Genomic DNA, 23,584 nt, shown 5'->3' with positions numbered 1-23,584 from the left:
AAAGAAAAAACAATCATTTTAGAGAGCAATAAAATCCTTGATAAATATCAAAAGTAAAATTTATAATATCAAATTTTGTTTTTCTGTAAAAATGCTGCTTTATTTTATTATTATTATTATTAATAAGGATTAGTTATGTTGTAATTAAGAGACTTTATTTAAGCTTAAACTGCATTATTATTAAATGAATTTATTTTTCATAAGCTTTAAGTTGTACTGAATTCGACCATCGAGTTAATTTAGCAAGAAATTTTCGAAGGAATTTGTTCAGACGCATGAAGAAATGTGAAAAGAGCACTTCTTTACGTTTCAAAAGATTTTGTTCACCTGAGCTAAGAATTCATTCGTGAGTGCCCAACTCCACTAGCATTAATTACCCAGACTAATTACGTGAATTAACTCGAATTAACTTCTTACTCCTCTTTCGTGCTCTATTCTGCTCTACCCTTTTGGTTCATTTTGTCCAATATAATTACGTAGGTCGTAGGCGTTGGAGGTTATTCATTGAAATCTTTGTTTGGATTTTTATATGTAGATTTTTATTCTTTTTTTTTTGTTCAAATAAAATTTATTTCAACTGTGAATACAACACTTATATTAATAATAATATGATATTAACTTAATTGCAATTATAAGATTAAAATGATGATATTATTTCTACTGAACATAATGTAGATTGATTTAGTTATTTAATATCTTCCTGGCTGAGTATTTCTATTCAATCCTGAAATTAATCAGAATAAATGTTTCATTTTAATTCTAATAAATGGCATAAGCTATTTTATTTAAATTGAAACTAATAGAAATATACATATTAAAATATTCTCAAACCTATAAAAACTATTAATCCAATAATTAGACTTCAATGCAAGACCTTGTTTCAATTAAAAGAGAAAACATTAATTTAACAAAAATTATTCTTGATTTTAATTCTAACTTTTCTTCCATTCAAATAATTTGTATTCATGTTATGAATAAAGCCATTCCCAATTGACCTCCATTGTAATAAATTAGCAGCTGATCCTCAATAATACTCAATAAGAATATCTTGATACTTTTAAACTTGTTATTCACCAAAAACTCAATAATTATTATTGATTATAAAAAGTAAAGAACTTAATGAAAAAGATGGTAAAGTTATTAAAAAAAAGGAAATAACAATTACAATGAATGATATCAAAAGTGTTTAATTGATAAAATTCTTGACGTTGGAATCAAATCATCTCTACATGGCAATTAAAACCACGATGAAAATAGAAAAGAGATTAAATTTGACCTCAGTGCTCAATTCGCGCGCAATTAATTTTGTAATTCGTCGCACTAGTAAATGTGTCCAGGGATGAAGTTTTATCCCAGAGAATATGCATTTTCTCGTCTGTGTATATATAGTTTACTGTCTGTTGGATATCTATGAACCACGAATTTTCCATTTCCCATTTCATTTCCCCTTCGTTCACAATAGGGAGACCACGAACAATATCGATTCTGATTATCCAATGATTCATGTTCAAATATTTATCGTAAGCTTTTCTAAAATTCATTCTATAATTTCTTATGATAGATAAAATGGATTATTGGTGTTTGAGAGTGACGTTGCACTTGTGGGTTGAAGGAAAAAAGGTCAGAGGGCATGAAGGAATCATCTAAAAATAATAAGAAGAAACAGAAAAACCTGTTCTAATATTAAATTACATTTTTGTCGTTTTAATTCATATTTCAAAAGTAACTGTAAATTGACTTAACTGATATTCTATTAAAATTTATATCTTTAATTCTTTTTTTTATTTATTTTATAATCAGAAAAGTTCATTCAAAATCAATTTTTCACTCAGTAATCCTTAAGTTTTATATTTTAATGTGAATACATTTTTTTACTTTAGTTTAGATTATCCTTTTTTAAATACATATATTAGAATAGAGGATACTTCTTAATTCATTAAAATTTTTATCCAAAAAAGGGGAAAAAATCGAGAATCATAAAACTATGAAATTTCATTATTTTATAAAATTTAATATTTAATACAAGTTAATGATGCTAATTTCAATTTAAAATTGTACCTTCTGTTCATCACACTTGAATCAATATCCTATTAAATTTGATAAAAAAATAATGTGCATGACCTGTTCACCTTTCCAGTAATAGAATTAAATTCTGAAGAAATAAATTACGTTTATTTATGTAGATTCTTTTGTTTTAAGTAAACAAATAGTCAAAGACACCGAGAAAAAAATTGGAAACAACTGAAGACTGGCTCCACTAGCACGACAGCATTCAATTAATGCTAACGATTCGTTTTGGATGAAGACGAAGGTAAATGGTGAAGCAGGTACTTACAATAACCTGGTTTCTCTTGAGTACCTAGCGATGCAGCACAAGCAAAGTCAGACCGACGGATTGAGAAAGATAAGGGTTTGAGAAATAGAGGGTGACAGTAATTGCAGTAGTAGTGGTAGTCGTAGTTGAGAAGGATAAAATAGTTTTCTTCGGCATAACGAATATACACAACTGATAGACGTTAAAACATATCTCTTCGAAAATATTTTGATGTCAAGAATTCATAGATTTAATTTGTGAAGAGGCAGAGTTAATATAGAAACCAAATACTAACAGCTTGAGAGACCTAGAGATTACTGTGCTGATGGATTCTCAAGGATTATAAGATAATAATAAAATATAATTGTCATCAAGTTGATGTAATAAATGGAATTCATTGTAATTTAAAGTATGAGTGTTATTTATAGCCATGATGAATGATTTAGGCGAGAATGAAATTATAACATTTGATAATGATTTTAATGATTCATGAAATTAGACATTTGTTACATGATCAGTAAAGTCGATATTTTTGTTTAATTTACCAGGTTCAAAAAAACATCCTCACTATTATAAACATAAGCCTGATTATTAGTAGTACTAAATGATTGCATTCTATTACGTTGAAAAAAATTGATTATTAAATTATTATCTAATATCAAGAAAATGGAATTTTCTGATCTATTTATCATATTATTTAAAAATAAATTTATATATTGTTGAATGCCTTGATCTACTTCAAACTAACAGCAGCACGCGCTTGTGTACCTACATTTACATATAATGATCAAAATGATAAATGACCCAGAGAAATAGAACCATTATTAAATGTTTTTGATATCAAAAATACCATCAATGCACATGAACCATCCTGAACAACATCATCAAATCTAGTGATTAACCACAATAAATGATACTTGCTATTGATATAATTATTATTAATTGTAAATAATATTACTAATTCATTTTAATAAGTATTTACTATTTTATTTCTATACTTTATAACGAAAATTTAATTGAATGTTTATTGTTCAGAAACTTAGATTTTGTTTCTACTTGATCAAGTCTGTTTTGAAGCAAGATCATCAGGACTCTTGGTAGAAACAAAAGTTGGCTGATGGTTAATTCAATGTTGCACCAAGATTGGATCAGGGATGTGCTAATTTTTTTGATTGAAAATTATTGTATGACTCTGTTGATGACCAATGGGATTCCAAAAAGAGTAGAATAATTGAAATAAAAGCGTAGAATAGAGTGATGACTACTTTCATAAAAATGATGCATTTTACTAATGAATGTAGTTTCATACAAATAATTGAGGTAACAAAAAAGAGCTTTACAATGTATTAATTTCAGTAGTAGGATACATAATTTAACTTAATGTTACCTACATGAACATTAAAACAACAAAGCACAGAGAACATGTTGGATCATAAAGTAAAATTATGAGTTACGACTCACGAGAATGTAAGTCCAATAGGCTTTTGTAATTTTATCACGCCACTGGTAGTTATACTGAGTGCATTGGAATGATTGCAAGATTTCTATACATGTGGATGGGTAGGAAGGCTCGTAAAGTCTCTGGATGACATTTGGAGAATTAAAAAGATACGCAAGAATGAGAGGTGAACACTGAAAGCAAGTGGAGAGATTGAAGTGATAGAAGAACAAAAAAATAATGGCGGATGGATTAGTAAACGTGAATGAATTGCTTTTATGTTAAAAGCATCTTTCTCATGATTACTAGAATCTTAAGTAATAATCATTAAAATACCATAATTGCAGAACTTATTAAATATTCTGATCACTAAAAATACTTTTCTCTATTTATATTTATTTGAACAAATCTTTAATAAATAATAAAAACTTCATTGTAATTATTAATTGCTGTTGAGGGCTAATTTTTATAAATAGTTGAGTAATCAAAAGAATGCCCATTGATTAACTCCATCAAACACTCAATGAGCTTATAAATAATCCGCAAGAAATCTTTTTATGAACTAATTCGGAGTGGATGAAAATTTTAATGAATATTGATATTATTATTGAGTCAATTAGCAATGATATTTCGAGTAATGCAATGACATACATATAGGAGTTTAAACATAATAATATTAGTGGAGAGCATATTTAGAAATATAATCCCCATAGCATTGTAAAGGTAGGTGGTTGCATTGAAATATAACGTGGTATATTTGCCGCTTATACAATCACATTTCTCCAATTTGCATGCTAAATATGACCATATGACCTGCAGGAGAGAAGCTGCTTTATCTGGTGAATTCTTCTCATCATTCATAAATGATGATAATTCATTGTCATCATGATACTCTCGCAATTGTAACAGCATTATTATTCATTTGTCAAATAAATTCAAATGTTTTCACGAAACGAATAAATTGCCAAGATTTAACAAAAGCTGGTTAAATTGTCATATTGTATTATTTTTGGTAATGTTCCAATATGTCTGTTTTATTGAAGCAATGGGCTATTTCAAAAACTGATTTCTCATGAATTCATGATATTGAAGTGGAAACTTTTGTTCTTTTTTCAACCATGAAATAGTAAATGAATGTCTTTTAAAATTTTGCTTAGACTTGTTTTCAAAATTATGATTTATAGTAAAGCAGTCTATAATTGTATCAGCAGAATATTGATGATGTTGAATAAAAGTCTCCAAATAAGTTTTAATTATATTAAGACAGCATTTTCTTTAAATTGTTTAATTATAATTGTAAACAAATTATGTTGTCTTGATGCTGTAGCATTATCTACATATAATAACATAATTTATTTCTGTGAATTCTACTTTCAAGAAACATTAAATCCCCAACATGTATGTTTTTATTTTTAGATCTTCTAGGAACAAATGTATTCAAAAAAAAAAAAAAGAAATGCACATGATTTTCAAAAGCACGAGAATGAATGTAATATCCATGAAAAATTAAAAAGGGAAAATGTTGGTTCTTGTATCTCTACTTTGTAATTAGAATTAAATGTGTATTTTTAGAAGGTAATTTTCATATTTAGACTCTAGTTAATGTTCAACAACCAAAAAAGAAAATATACAAATAACTTTGAAGAATTTTAAACTTGGTTTGAATAAAAAATTACTTAATAAGCTCAATCATCAACTAATGATCATAATTGATAATCATTGTTAGGAACACAATAACTATTGTATAAAGTGAGAGGATGTTCCTAACAAAGCTATTCTCTGAGACAACATTCACATGTTCCTGTAAGGGTAGTAATGTTAGACATATATAGTAACACTAAATTCTAGACCACAATAGAATCTAGATAGGTAATCAGATGCTTATCCTGGAGGGTAATAAATTACTAAATCCAAAAATAGTTCGTGACTGAATGAGAATGTATATTGTATGCAAATTAAATTTAAAATTTTAGGTAATTATCATCTTTTCTCTGAGTGTTTGCATACTTAATTTAATTGAAAATTACTTTTAAAACTTGATATTTATGGATAGAAAACACTAGCATCAGAATCATTTAATTTCAAGAGGCATAGTAAAATATTGGAAAATTCATCTAGATGGTTATATAATCTAAGAATGATTGAGCTAGAGTGATATACAGTTTTAATATTTTTTTATTGAATGGAGAAACAGGAAAATTTTTCCTCAAGTCATATGTACTATTGTAATATGAAAACAGGGAGATGTTTGAATGATAATCATGGCTTCAAGATCAAATTTAAACATTAAAATCCTAATTAATTTATCTACATTGAAGTCAATCAATTTTTTCACTCTTTCAATCATTTAAAAATGGTCAAATATTTTATTTAAAATATTTTAAAATAAATTATCGTGATTTGAATTATTTAAAATTTATTCAGCAACATCATGAGAATCAACGATGCTTCACTATTATTTTTATAAAAATTCTTATAGAGTTTAGACACGAAGATCATACAATAAAAAATTTTATATTAGCATCAGATATAAAAACAGATGAAAAAAAAAACGAAGAGGTTTAAAAAAATCGTGGGCAATCGACTTGTTTACTCATTTTTTTTCGTTCATGTTTTTTTTTCTTTTTCTATCCCTCGGGGTAAGCATAACAGTTGACGTATATGACAATAGAAGGGAGAAGTCTCCCCTTGACATAGATATGCATTCCACACACCTTTTTAATTCCGTTTTAATCTCCGAGTTATTGCTACTCCACATTCTCGCTATCTTCATTCATTCGTGTTGCATACGTTGTGTATATATGACGTCCTTTTCCTCGGCTCAGGATATATGTATGTATATGCATATATATATATATTCTCTCGACCTTCTTCTCTATCTCTACACCACTGATTCGTCCACTATCGTCTCATCCGTTTGCACACATAGTATACATGCCTGTCGACGTAAATAATGGAGTGCTCCCAGTGTCCTACCTCTCATGTATATATTTCGTAATAGAGTCATCCATTTTATGCAAGGGCTTGTTTTTCCTGTGCACTTGAATGGAAGAGATTTTGTTCACGAATTTCAATGGCAATATTTTTGAACACTTTATTTGTTTATGCATTCAAAAACTAGATGAAAATTATTTTTTGGTGTTTTAATATAAAAAAGTTTGAAACGTTTTAGTTTACAATGATATCATCAATTGTCCTTTTGAATTTATTTTATATACTTTAAATTGAAAATTGGAGTTTGTAGAGTAAATACACATTAATATGATCAATATTGAATGTACTACAAGAACCTACATATATGTAAGTAAAGTTAATTACAGAGGATCTAAGATTCATTGATGAGGTGATACTTTGAACACTCTTAGAATCATAAAAATTCTGATATAACAGGTTTTAACACTTTTTAGATTCACATTATGGGATAATAAAAATGAAAATATCCTGAAAATTCCCCAACTAATTTAATTTAGGATGATAAAAATAATAATAGACTGAAGGACCAGGACTTGATGTATTAAATATTAAATATGAGATGACAAATATTTTTAATTAAAAATTGAAGGAATTTTTGAATTCAACTACTATTTTTGATCATTTTTTTTTCAAACAGACAAAAAATTAAACAAACGTAACTGAATAAAATATGTAAAAGGATGAAAAAAAAACTTTTTCGATGCTGTAATAATCCGATTTGAGAATTCAATTTCTGTCGTAGTGAGATTGAGTCCATAACATTGCTACCACGATGGCAATTTAGAGAATGAGGGGGAGTGAGAAAGCAAGAGAGGCCGAGTGAATTTCGAGTGAAAAAACATGAAGAACAAGAAAGCAGGCCAATGAGATTCAGTGTGCAACACGTGCGCCAGATTGTACTCTGTAAAGCTTTTTATACCCCTTCCGTATGTTCTTTGCTGCGTAAAAGACCAAATTTCGTGGACGAGCTCTTATGAAGAACCATGCTGGGGGAATAATAAAAGTCACTAACCAACCGTCTGCTGTAGACTAGGTCCACACCCTCAAGCAGATTCAATTTCGCGCTAATTAATATTTTTCATTTCATTCTCTCTTCTTCTATACTTGTTCATTCCATCTTTTATATTGTGATTATTAACAGCTTTGCTTAGGGAGTGTATGATATCCTAATATACTTGGAATATGAATCAAGTTGGTCAAGCTGAATGTTGAATATAAGCGTGAACATCTAGGGAGTTGGAGACCATCAGTAATTCAAGAGTTATCTCCAATACTTTGACATTTCCAGGATGATAATTTTTCAGTACTTGAACTACTTGTTCACTTTATCATGAAATATTTCGATATTGAGTCTGGATTTCTAGTATGTAAGTGAAGTAATTCACTCTCTGGAAGTCACCTTTTGACTTTAGAAAAGTTCTTGATAAAGCTGTTACATAAATACAACAAAGAAGTAGATAATTTAATAAACTATTTAATAAATAGAGATAATTAAATAGAGCTACTTAATGTACTGGTATTTATCTGGAAAAATAACTTCTGCTGCGATGATGTTAAGTTTTGTTGACATTTTAGCTTTGATAATGAAAATTTAACGAAATTTGATACATAATATAACAAAAGTATCCTATTTCATACTAGCTAACTGAATTTTATATCAAACAAATTCAGGCTATCGATTTTACCATAAAATTAAACTCAGTGGTTGAATAAATTATGAATAACTATACGAACTAATTAATAATTCTAAAGTAATTGTTGCGTTTAAAAAGTGTTGAACGAATTAATTTACTTCAGTTTAAAATTTAATTGACAGTTCATTTTCAAACAAAGAAGAACATTTGACATCATCAATCACTAATGAATATGTTCAGAAATCACTGATAAACAATATCAGGAAGTTGCTGGAGGTGTGGACCTATAGTTCCTGTTTGTTTAATCATTTATATAATCAAAAAAGAAAAACGGTTTCCAAATAATGTAATTGAATTTTCTCTGTTCACATATGTACATTAAACTTATGTTCAAATAATGGAATATTTATTCAATTCCCAGACTTGGTACTTTTTGAAATCAAAGCACTGTAATTCCAAGTCTCTGGACCATTAATCCTTTCAATAAGTAATTAAACCATTTTAACAACATACTCTTTCGTAGTTAATGGAAGTAATTCTTGCTGAAGTCGTGTTGAAAATTCAGTATTTAATTAAAAAAACCTCCATTTGGTGAAACAAAGCAGAATGGTTGGACTCAAATTCTATAAATCGATGAAAGATATAGTCAATGACATAACAGTGATTAATTTAATTTCATTCGAACCATTGTCAGCTACACTATAACGTAATATACATTCTAATGCATGTACGAAGGGAGTTCCAGCTAACTTGATTCAAGTGTGTGCTATATAATGACTAGGTAGGAGTTACGGCCAGTTAATCAGATGTGATCAGACGCTGATCTTGAAGGCAATGTAAAGGACAACTGAAAGGCCGAAGGATATTGAACACTATAGCATCAAGGGATCAAGTGATGGACCAACCTTTTACAGTGCCTCAAGGGCATTAGTAAAATAGAGAGAGATCAGCCATGGTGTAAGTTGATCGGTCTATCCAAACCGATTCACCATCATGATACCCTCGAGGCCAGCATCTACGCATGATGGAGTTTATTTGGAAAGATCCAAGTTATTTTATGCACCTGGAGCTACTAATGAAACCTCTTTTGTTCTCCTATTGATATGGTAACGTTTCTAACAAAAGCATGAAGACTCAAGAAAGTAGAAGAAGACTAGCGTCAGCATCTAGAATATCGATAACGATAATTGCGATCATTCAAACTATGTAACACACTATTTCCTAGAGTGATGAAATGATGTTTCATTATCATCAATGTGGAGGTTACTATTCTGAATAGTAATGAACATTTTCCATTTATGTAATAAACTTCACTATGTTGAATTGTTCTTTAAGCATCTTTTAAAAAGTTTTTTTTATTTTTTATAAAACATTTAATTGATAGAATTGAAGGGTAATTCATCAATATTCAGGATGAGTCAAAAGGACAAGGATAGGAGATATATTTTAGCTGTGAAAATTAAATTTTTTTTTAAATTAAACGATTGCAGAAACAAGTTACAGTGAAGCTAGTGATAATTGAGTAAAAAAAAGACGAGATATTTTGATTTAATTAAAACAATTCTCAATCAAATGTTAAATTAAAAATTTTTCAAGTTTAAATTAAAAAAATATATATCAAGTAAGACAAGCTGTAAATTTGGTTGAGCATTAAAAAAATTAAAATTGAATGCAAGATAGTGGAATAATGTTGGTGGAAATCTTCATTTATGTCGGATGACTGAGAAAAAGTAAAATGCTTCGGTTGGTTGCATTTAGTTAAGGAATCTGAAGATCGCGTTGACAATTCAATCGCTGAGGAGAAACGTACACCGTAAGAACCCAACGTCGTGGTGGCTTGGGGATTGAAAAAGAGAATTGCCAAGGGGAGTGAATCGAAAAGGAAGAATGAGTAGAAAAGGTGTGGGCAAAGAGTGTAAAAAATATAAGGGTGGCGAATAGAGTGACGAGCTAAAGCGTAAGGAGACATGAGCATTTCAATATTTCTAAAAATTCCCTACGAAAGCTTCTGTTTCCTGAATTCAACTTTCCCTTATTCCCTCTCATTTCTGTCTTCATTTTTCTCTTTTCTCTGTCTTTTAGTCGGGACATCCTGACACCTTTTACTCAAGTGTTTCGGATACGACTGACTATTGGAGCATGTCGATGCTTTTCACGATTCCCATAATGGAATCCAAGTGTTTCTTTTCTTATAAAATATTCCAAGAATCACGTTGTGCGTCATAAAATCCGCGCCAATGATTCGAACTGAAATCTCTTAGCACAGCTTAGCTTGAAAAATATCACAGATTGTGATTTCTCTGATTGAATGCACAAATCCTTCATAAAGATCACAGGAGCGTTATTATTAAAAAATAAACATCTCTAAATAGACAGTTGTTCTCTAATATTCGTCATTCTCAAAACACTATTAATAGTAGGAATATTGAAGTTTTATCAGAAACAGTTTGTTGATGGCAGTATCAACATTGGTGAACATAAAAATGAATTATCATCCTAGATGGGCTATATAATAATTTCCAACATCACAGGCAATGACAAATTACACAAGTTTTCACTTTGCCACTCGTTCTATTAATTACTGACTTAGCACCAACCAGCTTTGCTCAAAGTATCAACTTATTGGTATTTGTAAGTCTCTTGAAACTAGAGAAAAAGCAGCAGTAAAGCTGTAGAAACTATCCAACGACTATTCCAAGTAAAGATAAACTATTTGAGTAAGAAAATGAATATCTAAAGCTCAGATATACGACATACGTTGTTCAAGTTGAAGTTATAGTTTGCCACTCGTGGAGGAGGACCGCAGTTCTCAGGTTCCAGGTCACTGGAGTCAGAGAAGTCTTGGTGCTGTTGGTAGATATTTGAGCAACAGTTCTAGAGTCTAAGATGTATATAGCAGTAGAAGGAGGTGACTTTCTTCTACCCCGATATACGGTGGATTACGTCAAACCTCGAGCGTAACATCCGGCGTCGAGAAGTTTCCGTCAAGACTTTGGAGATTTCGCAGCTTGGCGTCACCGAGTAATTGCACCAAGACGACAACGTGGTCGAGGGGATTGAGAGTCGTAAGGGTGAAGTTAGAGAAAGTGGTTGGTGCACGCCAGACATTCCGGGGACACAGAATTCTCTGGTTTTGCCATGTGACGCGTGAAAAGAGAGATAGAGACGTGTTGTCGATTGACAGGACGTTTAAACGAGCGTAGATAATCGCCCCTAGCAAAGAGGATAAAAGGCTAAATGCACCGGAGTGCTTCATGTCAAAGGACGCTTGATATGATTCAATAGTCAATCGACATTATAGTTCGGATGAGCTTGTTCATTTATTGAAGAAGGAAGTAACGAAAGATGCACCATTTCACGATTGGTAATTTATAGCATATATGTGGATATCATGTCTGACGAAATACAGACCAGTACTACTTCGTATCAAAGGTGGATGTATGTTCTTTGACCACTCATGCTTATTTAAGTGCTCTATACCATCTTTATCTACTTTTCCTTTGCCTGTTTCCTTCGTCTTGTATAGTTTCTCTTTTTTTGCTAAATCCACCCCCTGCTCCTTACCCCTTTATGTACATGTAACCCTTTACCGCTGAATCCATTCACGCGGAAATCATAGCACAACCCATCGCCATGTGTAATCATCTAGAATAATTTCCCAATTCCTATTTAATCGAGAGTAAAACGAAATTTGTTTAATCATTGTTTATCTGATTTTATTAAAAATTTTTCCGACAAGTTTGAGATAAATATTGAGAGCACAATTACTCGATGTTTATTAAACAGATTGTGATTCAACTCAGGGCTTTAAAACAAAAATTTATTAATTCTTTTAGTTTCGCTTTATTTTTATATAAATTCCTAATCTATCTTAAACTAAAATATTGACAGAATTTAATATTTATTATTTACAATCCAACTTTGAAGCAGTATTTATTTATTTATTTTCAATGATATTATCTTTGTATTTGTATATAAAAGCCAATAAAAATCATGATAAGAGTGAACAAGAATCAGAAAGCTTGTGACAGAGACGTCGACAGTGTATCATTGAATCTACAAGAGTAGAAGAATGCAGAAGTTGAATGGAAGTGAGTTTCAAATTCAAGCAATGCCGCATTTCTAGATAGAAATGGTATTGAATGACACCATAAGAGAGATTACGCGTGGTTTTCAAAGAAACCTACCAACTCTATTCATCTTTATTTTCCTTTTTTTATCCATGTCCTTGGATCTATCGAATAAATTCTACAGACCTTTCCTCCTCGTATCGATTTAGTTCGGTAATTTTTTTTCAGTAAATATATTGTTAAAATATTTTTTTCTTCATCAATTTTAAACTGATATTTACTGGAACATTTTTTAATTCTTTTTTCTACAAAACATTGTATTGCAATTCGATAAATGCTAGAAATCATTATGCGCACTTCCACATCGTTTTTATGAAAAAAAAAACAAATAAATACTGATCACTTGAAAGCTTTATTTATTTTAACGATAATATTTTTCATTAAATTAACTTATTTTTTTCAATTTTAATCCTTCAGAGATGAAATAATTATCATTATTTTAGTTTTGCAGATTACTTGTTTTATTTACGAAATTAAACTTTGTTAGGAAAATGTTATATAAATAGTGTCCTATTAAATAAAATGTATATTTATATACTTTAGAATTTACTATTTATCTAGAACACATAAATATAAAAATACCCTATAAAGAAAGATTGAAGTGTAATTGTAAAAATTCATAGAGCTATTATAGCTCCATTATCATCTTTATTTTTCACTACACCGGGAGAAGTAAATAATTTTCTTCAACGTCAATAAAATTTTTATGCAATGTTTTGAATATCTTAAATAATTATGTTACTAAAAGAGTCATATTGCAATTATATAACGACTCAGAGTCCTTTAAAAAGTATTACGGACAAAGTGAAGAGAATAGGGGTTAAGTCTCTTGGGTGATGAAACATTTGCACGTATAAATTGCCCTATAAAATTTTGTAGGTACTTGGCTGATATGCTTCGGTATGATTAAGGGTAACAGCTCATATTTACTGCTTCACTCAATTTTATTCTATTTAAATTCACATGCAAATGCTTCAAATGGAACCAAAGTAAAAAAAAGAATTATCAAATTCCGAAAAGACGAAATTTGGGAAAAATGGAATAAAAACTTACCTCTGTGCCTGCTGGTCTGCTTGTCGAACATCAGCATAGCGTCCTCGATCTGCAAAAAAAGAAAAAAGAGAAGAATGAAAAAAAAGATTGTCATTACCAAGAGGATGATCAAAAGACAGAATTTTCATTGTACATTTCCATCACTGTCTCTTTTATATCTTTCAGGTTTATTTCTTCAACACGTCAGCACGCACAGGAAAATCTCTGAGAGCAGAGTTGGAGTAGTAGAGAGAAAGGGCGCGGCAGACATATCCCGAAGAGAATCGTATCGGGCGGGACTGGGTGCTGTACGTGTGTGTCGTAAAGCACAGCTGGTTTGAGATTTACGGAGCATGCTGCCGAGAGAGAGTCGATGGGGTTTGGGAGGATAAAAAAAAGTAGGTGGTTTCGATGAAGATAGATAAGGATAGAGAACGGAACGAATGGACCGGAGAATAGTGGACTGAAAGAAAGGGAGAAGAAGTGCTTCTACTAGCAGTAGTCATGGTGAGTAGTAGAAGTAATGAAGGGAGTCTGAGAGCGATGGACAAGTAGGTATACTTGGAGAAGAAGGAAATAGAAGCGAACGGGTACGAAATGGAAAGAATTTATGGGACAGAAGAAACAATAGGGATTACTTTTGCTGTATCGTCTCTACCTCGATACCGACTCTCCGTGTCAACCTGGCAACCACAAACTCAACAATAAAACTTTCTAACACATGAGAAGCAGATCAAAATTATTACTTTCAGAATGTCACTCTAATTAAACTCGCATGTTCCAATTATTGTTTACCACATTCACTACATTCACAGCAGCTAGGAATCGGTTATATAGAGAAAAAAAAAATATCTTCGGTGAATTTTTAACTTCCAGTGGGAAGTTTCTAGAATAGGTCTAATTTCGTAACCTCGTAGGTCATACCTAGACCACTTTTTTTATTTTATAAATAAAAAGTTTTGTAAATAATTGAACATTGTAGGAAAAGTTTGACTCAACGTCATTAATTACAATATAATTAGAATAAAAAATAATAAAAAAAAAATAGTAGAAACAAGTTAGAGTGATGAGCATTTATAAAAAATTTTCATAAAAATATCCGACAACCAATCATGACTGTCTTTTGTTCCAATTATGAAAAAAGAAACTAAAAATCAAAAGAATGCATTTTGCGAAGCGAAAAAAGTGAAGAAGCTTTTAATGACAATCGCAAAAGCGTCAAGGCGTGGGATAAAACCTTTCTGTACATAAACAAACAGAAAAAAAATGTTCTCTTGCGATTCTTCTGTTTTGTTTTGTCAAATATATGCCCTTCCATTATTTTTTTGTATCATGTCTTTGTTACCGCGTTTCTACAGTTAAATTAAAGTCTGAGGCATTTTGTTTGATCCTGTCGAGAGTAAACTGGGAGATGGATATAAAATATACGTGGCACGAGTTAGAAAGAAAAGCCAACTGAGATTATCTTTCAAGAAAGACAGCGTGACAAGGATTACAACACTGAGAAAAAATAATCGACGATTTTCTCGAAATTCTTGTATGTAATTCGTTTCTTTTTATACTCATGTACACAATATATATCTATGTTTTCTTTCCATTCTACATCTTTTTCGCTTTGTTTCTTTACAAAAACTCCTATTGATTGTTCTAACTTTGTCGACAAGAATATACAGATATTTTCTACAATCGGACATCAAAGAATACCAATAAAATAAACATCGAAGACCTATAGAACTTAAACACGACTTCGACCCTTACACATTTTTGTCTTTCTACCTTCTATTCACTGCCATCTGTGCCGACGTTTTTTCCAAGATTTATCTGATGCTGTTTTCGAAGTTTTCCTGTATTATTTTGTCTATAAGTGTTAATGTTTAATACTAAAATTCATATTTAAACGAGTAAAATACTCTGGCTTTGCCTGGAATCATTAAAATTTGTAATATTTCCATTTATTTCTCCCAACTTGTTGATCAGTTTTTCTATTTATTATTTTTTCAATTTAGTTTATAATATATGATTCATTTCGTCTTGTTATGTCCAACTTTATTCCATTTATTTATTAATTTTTCAAAAATTATTTTAATGATCTTTTTCTCTCATTTGATGCATTTATTTTGATGGTCAGCATAAAGTTAGTTTGGATTCTGTCATAGTAAATTCTTTTTCATCACAAAGTTCCAACTCTCAACATTTACGCTGCTCTTAATGTTTGAACATACACGCATCTTAAGCTGAGTAACATTATTTATTATATCTATTAGATAATTTAAGTTGTTTCTTGATGAAACTGTTTTAATAAATTTTCTGTCATGTTTTGTATTTTTCTTGTAAATTTTCATCTTAATAATTTTTTCGAAATAATTTGTAATAAAATCCTTAAAAATAAGAACACAATGGAAATATATTTTTAAACAAATGAAGAGCTAGTTTCAGCTAACAGTGGAATTAATTCTAAAATAACAGGGAATTGATTTCTTCTATATAAAAGATTCATTATTTAAATATAATTTAATGATAATTATGGAGGCGTAGAAGTAAAAATAACACTGTTAATTAATTATTCATTATTATTAAAAATTAATTATAAATTTTTATATTTTATGAGAGGACATAGAATCGTAGGAATATTTAATTGAAATTAAATCAAGATATATATTATTAAATAGATAAAAAATATCCAGTATGAAATAATTTTCATCTTTTCTCCACAGTCATTTTTAGTATTACCAATATTTGAGAGGTACGAAAAAAATTCGATGAATTTCCAAGAGCTTTTTAAACCAAAGATTTTCACCATTTTTAGAATTTTTTAAATTTAATATTGAAAGCGATAAAATAAATGTCAAACGATATAAATTGATGGAAGATTATTTAAGTTGAATTAATATAAAAATTAAATGTAGAGAAAATTCTCACGAGTTTCATCTTTATTTCTGAGCAGATTGCTGAGTGGAAGGATAGAGTTTTCCTTTTTTACTCTCGAGAGTAATCTCGAGGGTACAATTGTGGTCTTGTGAATCTACCAAGGTGTATCTTATTACAACTTCGATTTCAAGTGTGTTACGACCCTCTTCTTCGAGGCCAAGATAGTAAATGATTACCTTACCAATCGAAAGGAAAACATCAATCCTATACACTCACTGCTTTTTCCACTAGAAATATATATCCACATTTTTCTAGTTAATTTCAAAGGCACATGTATATTTAGGACATCAAGATGCCTACCTAAAAGGTATATATTTTTTTAATATTTTTTTTGCTGATTCCCAAGTCAAGTAACTTTCAACGTGATGGCTAAAAAAACCTCAACTTCTACTTGGGTTCAAGGATAGGAAGTTAGCCTATTTTACTCAATACTTAAAAAATAATTTAAAATGAAATAAGTTGATCATTGCTTTAAAAAATTCCAAATAAATAAATTGAATCAAATAATAATTTAGTTATAGAGAAGTATTAGATTTAAAGAAAGATTATAAACATCTGAAGGTATCTACAGACTACAGTACTACTTCATTCAAGCATTGAGAAAAGTTTTATAAAATTCAAAGAATTTGGTATTTTGAATCCTTTGCAAATTTATCTAGGCCAGTAGACAAAAAAGCTCAGAGTCGACACAATAATAGAGGATTAAAATTCTTTTGGAATTTTTCTCATGTTTATCAAGGGCACGAGACAGAGAAAGAAATAACAAACATAAACAAAGGATAAAGTTAATAAGGCTGATTTATAATACAGTCTTCTACTAAAAAACAAGTATTAATTAATTATTTGTATAAAAATGATTATTTCCAATAAAAGTTAAATAGAATGACAAATTTATCCCACTTTATTTCGAGTATATTTTTGTTTATAATAAAAAGCTCGAAAATAAAAGTGTTATAAAAATGATGATTCCGAAATATTATCATTACCATTTTCAAGATAATTAAACCGTTAGTTTTGTTAATTCAATTATTGTCAGGCTCATAATTGTTTTTTGTACCATTTAAATACCTAAGTATTTAAAATGGTAGCATTTACTTTATCTCAAAATAACTTAAGAGAGTTATGAAGCTAGATACAAAAAATAAAATAAATATTGATAATGAATTCTTGAAAAGTGTCCGTTTAACAACGAGTATTAAAGCTTTTTATTCATCCCAAAAGCTTGATTTGAGTCATAAAACAACTGAATTTCGTATTCATACTACATTCAATCTCTGTCTCTATATTCTACCACTGTTTTTGTCTATTGTATGACCGTTTAAATGTTTCTGCTCTCGTTGGTGTTTAGTGAAATTTCTAGCAAATACATTCATTTACTCGTCTCTATCGAGATACATGTTTACGTTGGCTTTCTCTTGTATCTCGTTTTTATTCTCAATGTTAAGCGAGTTGATTTTATTTTGTGATGTTTTAAATTAAATGAGTTCTTCAATTGAAATAAAAAATATGTCAATAGGTGAAGAATAGAAAAAACAAGAATTTGTTGGTTTTTATTGAAAACAAAAAAACTCTGATGTAAATGAATTTGTTGTAATAGAAAACTATTTTTTTTCTGTTGGAGTAAGGAAATGAATTAATAAATGTGAGGGTTGATTATTTGAAATAAAATAAAAAATATCGTGAAATGTTTTGTGAATGATTCATTGAAAAATGGAGACAATGAAGCTGTGATACGATTGTGTGTAAAACAATAGGCTTCATATAAAAGAAAAATTTATGGTCGATATGAATTTTTCCGGTGACTATTAGCAGTAGTAATTACGACAAATCGATTAGTTATATGGCGTATAAATAAAAAAGGAAGTTTAAATAATGACTTTTGTATACAACAAAATATCAAATTTAATAATTACTCATACAGATTTATAACAAAGAATATTTTTGAGGATCATAATATTTTAAAGATAATTTTAACGAACTCATTACATTTCTCTACTGCTCTATACATTTTTAAAATCAATCCACTTCTTATGTAAAATAAATTCTTAAAATAATTCCGTTGGATTTATTTGTATTTGAAAGATAAAAATTCTATTGGATAAATTTTTGGTAAATATTTCATGATGTAAAAAAATTCAATGATAAAACTTTTTAAATGAAAAATAATATTTTGAAAAAAGAATACATTTACTTGATTTCATAAACAGAAAGTATGAAATAAGATTGAATACAAAATCTAACTTTGAAGAAATAGCTCTGAAAGTGGATACGTCCTATCACCACGTACGTAACTGTTCTTCAAAGAAATCACAGAGAATAAAAATAATGAAAAAAAATAAAAGTAAGTGTAAGAGAGAAGTTGTGCGAGTTTTCCAGTTGCAATTGTAGAAATGTACAGAAAAGGGTCTCTTCCTTCTGTCTTTTACTCTTCATCTCACTCTTTTCCTTCTTCTTCAATAGTACACTAGCATAATTTCCCTCTAGAAACTTTCTCCAAGTATGTTTTTCGTCATGGCCTGAGGAACGTATACCGCTAAATTCGTTTCTGAGCACCACCGCGTGTAGGTTTTCTCTGGACGTTTTTCCAAAACCTCCCTTTTCTTTTCTCTACTTTTCTTTTCTCTATAACAGAGACTATAGTCTATTTATATCCTTCTTTTTCTCCATTTTCCCCCGGTTCTATGGTTTTTCTCTTATTTTTTTATACCCAATGGAAAAATGAATGAAGCGAGTTCTATCCCAGCATTCTCCCTTGGGCGAAGCGTGATTCCTACGAGTCGAAAGCAGTTTACGTGGAGAGAATCGGGCTACTATCGTGTTCATTTGAAACCGAGACAGGAAGTACAAGAGATATAGAGTAAGAGGGAGAAAAATAATTGAAAGGTGTTCGATTAGATTTTTATTTTGACAATATCAGAAAACCAGAAAATAAAAATAAAGCTCATCAGAAATCCTCATTCGATTAAGATTGTTAGGATATGCCAGAGAAACCACTTAATCCTCTATCAAATATTTTTATTCATTAAAATATCGGTTAAGTTTATCTTAAATAAATAATCCTTTAGAGAAATCAATAAAACTATTAAAAAGCCGTTCTGAAAAAAAATAAGCATTCCTTAATTTTCATCATAACATACTAGTTCTTTTTTTCTTACTTCTTATTAGTTGATAAAAACGATAAAATAATAATTAATTAGTAATGCTAAAAATCAGTGCTATGGAAACGAATTGACGCTTGAGGTAGGCAACGACGGTATGAGATAGTCGTAATAAGAGAAAGAGAGGATGAGTAGTTAACATGAGGAGAATTGTAATGTTTGGAGCAAACAAGCTCCCGCGCACTGTGACTATCAATCCACGTCAACGCTCGATGCTGCTCGATATAACTTCTGACTTGAAAAGCAAAAGAGGAGCAAGAAGTGAATGTAGAATACGAGAAGAGTAGAAAGGTCGGGGAATTTTCGTGGAGATGGTTCATTCCCTACACTATTTCCTCCTTTTTCAGAATAATCCATAGAGATTCGTTCAAGCTCTCTACACTGCTGCGTATTCGCGCATCTTTATCGCCTCACCAACCAACTACAGATGAATATATCACTAAATATTGATTTATCTCGATCTATTTTTTATTTTTTTTTCATCTTTTATTGATGATAAAAATGATAAAATTATTTTAACAAGCGAGCTTTATTTTTAATTATCATGTTGATATCACGGTTTTGTATTATTAAAAAAAAAGAGCGCAAAAGTAATAATGATTGATAAAATAATCCTTCATGCATGAATCTTGCTGATTCAGTTCTATCAGTGATTTGCAAATAAAATGCAGAATCTATTTTTTGCCGATACTGTATATGTATCGACTAAAACCATTGACTTTGCCTCACAAATTTGTGGTACATCAACACCCTGGAATATAATTCTGACCTGAATATTCATGGAGGTTTAGTGGAAGACTAAAAGGAATAAAAAGTGAAAAAGAATAATGACAAGATTTTCATTTCTCTTTGGATTACCAAATCTCAAACGACATCGATGTAGAGCCTGGTATTTTGCTGTGTAAAAGAATGAGAGATAAGTACAGAAACACGTTATATGTTCACAGATTCTCTTGAAGTAGGTTTCCAAGTTATCAGTATATCGGAAGTCGATAAAGAACTTGCGTCAGTAGTTAGTTTTTATTATAGTCAGACAAAAATAACACCTCTAGCTTTACACCCTCTTTTACTCTTCATTACTCTTTGATAACACTCATTTCATGACAAATTCACTTCGAATTTATAGTAGAGAACATAATTTATATGTAATCGAGAAAATATCAAAGAACGAGAAGGAAAATAGTGAAAAATGGGAACGAAGAGGAAAGAAAAAAATGATATTTTATTGCATGTGCGATAGATTTATAGAATTTTTGTAACATTAAGCATAAGTAAGAACGTATTGCAATTTTATATCGATAAGAATATATCAATGTTTGATGGTTATTTGAAAAATTTTTATAAATAGTTCTTGCAAATATTAATTTAATAATAATAATGAAGAGTTTTATTTCTTTCGTGAGTTTGACGAATATTGAACTAGAAATGTGGAAGTAGAAATTTTGAGAATATTATTGGTTCATTGCCCAATGTAAATATAGAATGAGAAGCTTCGGAGAAAGAAAAAAATGCCTGAAGGGAATTTTAATTTCGTAAACTCACAGGAAATCATAATATGCAAGTAATAAAATTGAAAGATACTGATTAATTTTGGAAAAAAAATATTGAAAAATGAGGAAAAAAATAAAGAAAATGATAAATAAGTTTTTTTATGATTTATTTAAATAAATAAAACTTAAAAAAAAAAATTATTTTGCCTTCTACTATTCTCGAAATTACTAGTTAAATTTATTTTAGAAATAAAAAAGATTTACATTATTTTCCACTTGCATTTATATGAAACTAAAGTTAATAAAGATATTGTAAAAACTTAAAAAGCCCATAAAAGCTCAAAATCAAATGAAAATAAATAAACGAGTCCAATAACTACCACATTTCAGTTATAAATTTCCCGCAAAAGACTACCAAAGTTAATGTTCAAGAGAATTAAAGCCTTTAAAATTATTTTCACATTACTAAAAGCGAAATTGAACCACCAGAGCTGAAAAAAAATTTCAATAAAAAAGAAAATATGGTGTATTTACTTAAAACATCCCATTTGTAGAATAGTCTTCTACATCAACTTCTGTATCTTTAGAAAAGCTTTTGTGTATACTTTGTGGATATTTATATTACCCGTCAACGCTACAAGAGTAAAGGGAATGTAAAGAATAAAGAGAAATATAGAGAAAGAGAGAAAGTTGTATAGCAGGTCGTTTAGCGAACCATCGTGTACCAGGTACGTTGTAGACTACACGACATCTGAGGTATCGCGGCCATATCGCGAAACTTGTTCTTCATACCATCATGCAGAATACTATTCTTTTTTATAAGTATTTCCATACCAACACTAAACCTCTTGCTGTTATCTTATTTTCAAACTTCGTGTGATCACATACCAAAGTTATCACCTTACGTAACGTCATCCACTTTCTTTTCTTTCCTCTAGGCTCTTCATTGTCACTCACGATTTTGTTAGACCCCAAATGAACACTTAGCACGATATTAAGGGTTTTTTCTCACTCTTCAGCTAGTCATGTTTCATTAAATTAAAAGTTATCTTTTTCGTGTATTCATATAAAAATGCAAGCAAATATTTTTATAATTACTATACGGTTCCTGGAGATTATTTAAATCCACTGATAGAAGAAATTTATTACTATTAAGAAACGATTTATTAATTGTTAAAATCAATGTTTTTTCATTGTTAATAAATATTTTATAATAATAAAAAAGACTCGGTTATGAACACATTAATGGGTTCATAATAAATAAATTTTTTATTTAATTTTTAAGTTTTAAATAAAAATGAGATATAAATAGAAAAATGCAAAATGATCTTTATTATGATTTTGTGTTTCTTGGAGTGACATAAAGTTATAATAGTTTGAATTATTTATAAAAAATGATATTTTATAGTTAATATAACTATAGATTATTATTGAACACGAATGAATGGACCATTTACTCGAGACTACCCTAGCAGTGTGTAATATTTTACAACCTCTTTCACAGCATTTGTTTCTACATACTCGATCATTTCATCGGGTCTTAAGGGTGCTTTTATGTTTCAGTAACATTCGCACATTTAAAGACCCATAAAATTGTCAAAAAATTCATACTTTTTGTACAAAGTACATTATTATTCTACTATTAAAAACTTTAGAGTTTGTATAAACGGTCGAACTATCGTTTGAAACTTTTTCTTTACTTTTATCATCTTTATAGCTGGCTTGGAAATGAAGTAAAATTATGAAACATTGGTGTTATAGACATGAAGTGGGCTAAAGTCAAGGATCAGTCTAAAAAAAAATTCATTCATCATCAAAAAAATTTTTTTAAAGACACATTTATGATTAAAATAAATATGAAATATTTAAAAATAAAATCAGATTTTGTTACCACTGAGTTTAATCACACCAACAAACAGTGGTAGAATTGTAGTGCGTACTGAGGGAGGATCGTCTTACATCACGAAACATAAAGTCAGATTTAGTTAGAGAAAAGCTGAGGTTGACAAGTAAAGGGGGAAGTCAGTCATCGTAATTCTCGTGCTATGAAGTGAAAAGCATCAACGACAGTTAGGAGGTTGCAGTCGCCGGGTTCTTTAGGGTCTTCGTAATACTATTACTCCCGGTTTCACATGAACAAGAGATCAACGATCTCATGCTGTCCATGTAAAACTAATTTTGCCTCTTTTTGCATTTAATCTAAAGTTTTTCGAAGCTCTCCAGTATATGGAGTTTGAAATACAAGAAATAAATTACCAATTTTTCACATCATCAAAATTATGTTTTAAATAATATTTCCAAATATAGCAATTCGTTATAAACAGAAAGAAGAGATTTAGAAGTTTAAGTATCTCGATAAAAAAATTTTATTGACAATTTAATGTACTAATCATTCATTAAATGATGGTAATTTACTGGACATTTTACTTTAATGAGCCAGTCATGAATAAACACTCTTAAAAAAAAGCTTTTCCTATCTAAATCACT

The 23,584-nt window shown here is 29.7% G+C and overlaps 1 protein-coding gene and 1 long non-coding RNA gene across 5 annotated transcripts in view; one reads left to right on the top strand and one right to left on the bottom strand.

Annotated features, from left to right (window-relative positions):
• Rbp6 (RNA-binding protein 6) overlaps nt 1-23,584 on the bottom strand; it is a 178,148-nt gene that overhangs the window by 69,511 nt on the left and 85,053 nt on the right. For all 4 annotated transcript variants that reach the window (XM_035083758.1, XM_035083756.1, XM_035083759.1 and 1 more), the window contains exon 3: nt 13,543-13,591. In XM_035083758.1, coding sequence (XP_034939649.1) covers nt 13,543-13,591 — 49 coding nt within the window. The remainder of the gene's footprint in view (nt 1-13,542; nt 13,592-23,584) is intronic.
• Nucleotides 1-23,584, top strand: part of LOC118067158 (uncharacterized) — an 89,759-nt gene that overhangs the window by 14,705 nt on the left and 51,470 nt on the right. The window lies entirely within an intron of this gene.

This window comes from Chelonus insularis, unplaced genomic scaffold (assembly GCF_013357705.1).
Source record: "Chelonus insularis isolate UGA/USDA-ARS -01 unplaced genomic scaffold, ASM1335770v1 contig_369_pilon, whole genome shotgun sequence".
Classification (NCBI taxonomy): Eukaryota; Metazoa; Arthropoda; class Insecta; order Hymenoptera; family Braconidae; genus Chelonus; species Chelonus insularis.
The sequence above is the reverse complement of the archived record's forward strand: the minus strand, read 5'-3'. Positions and strand labels throughout refer to the sequence as shown.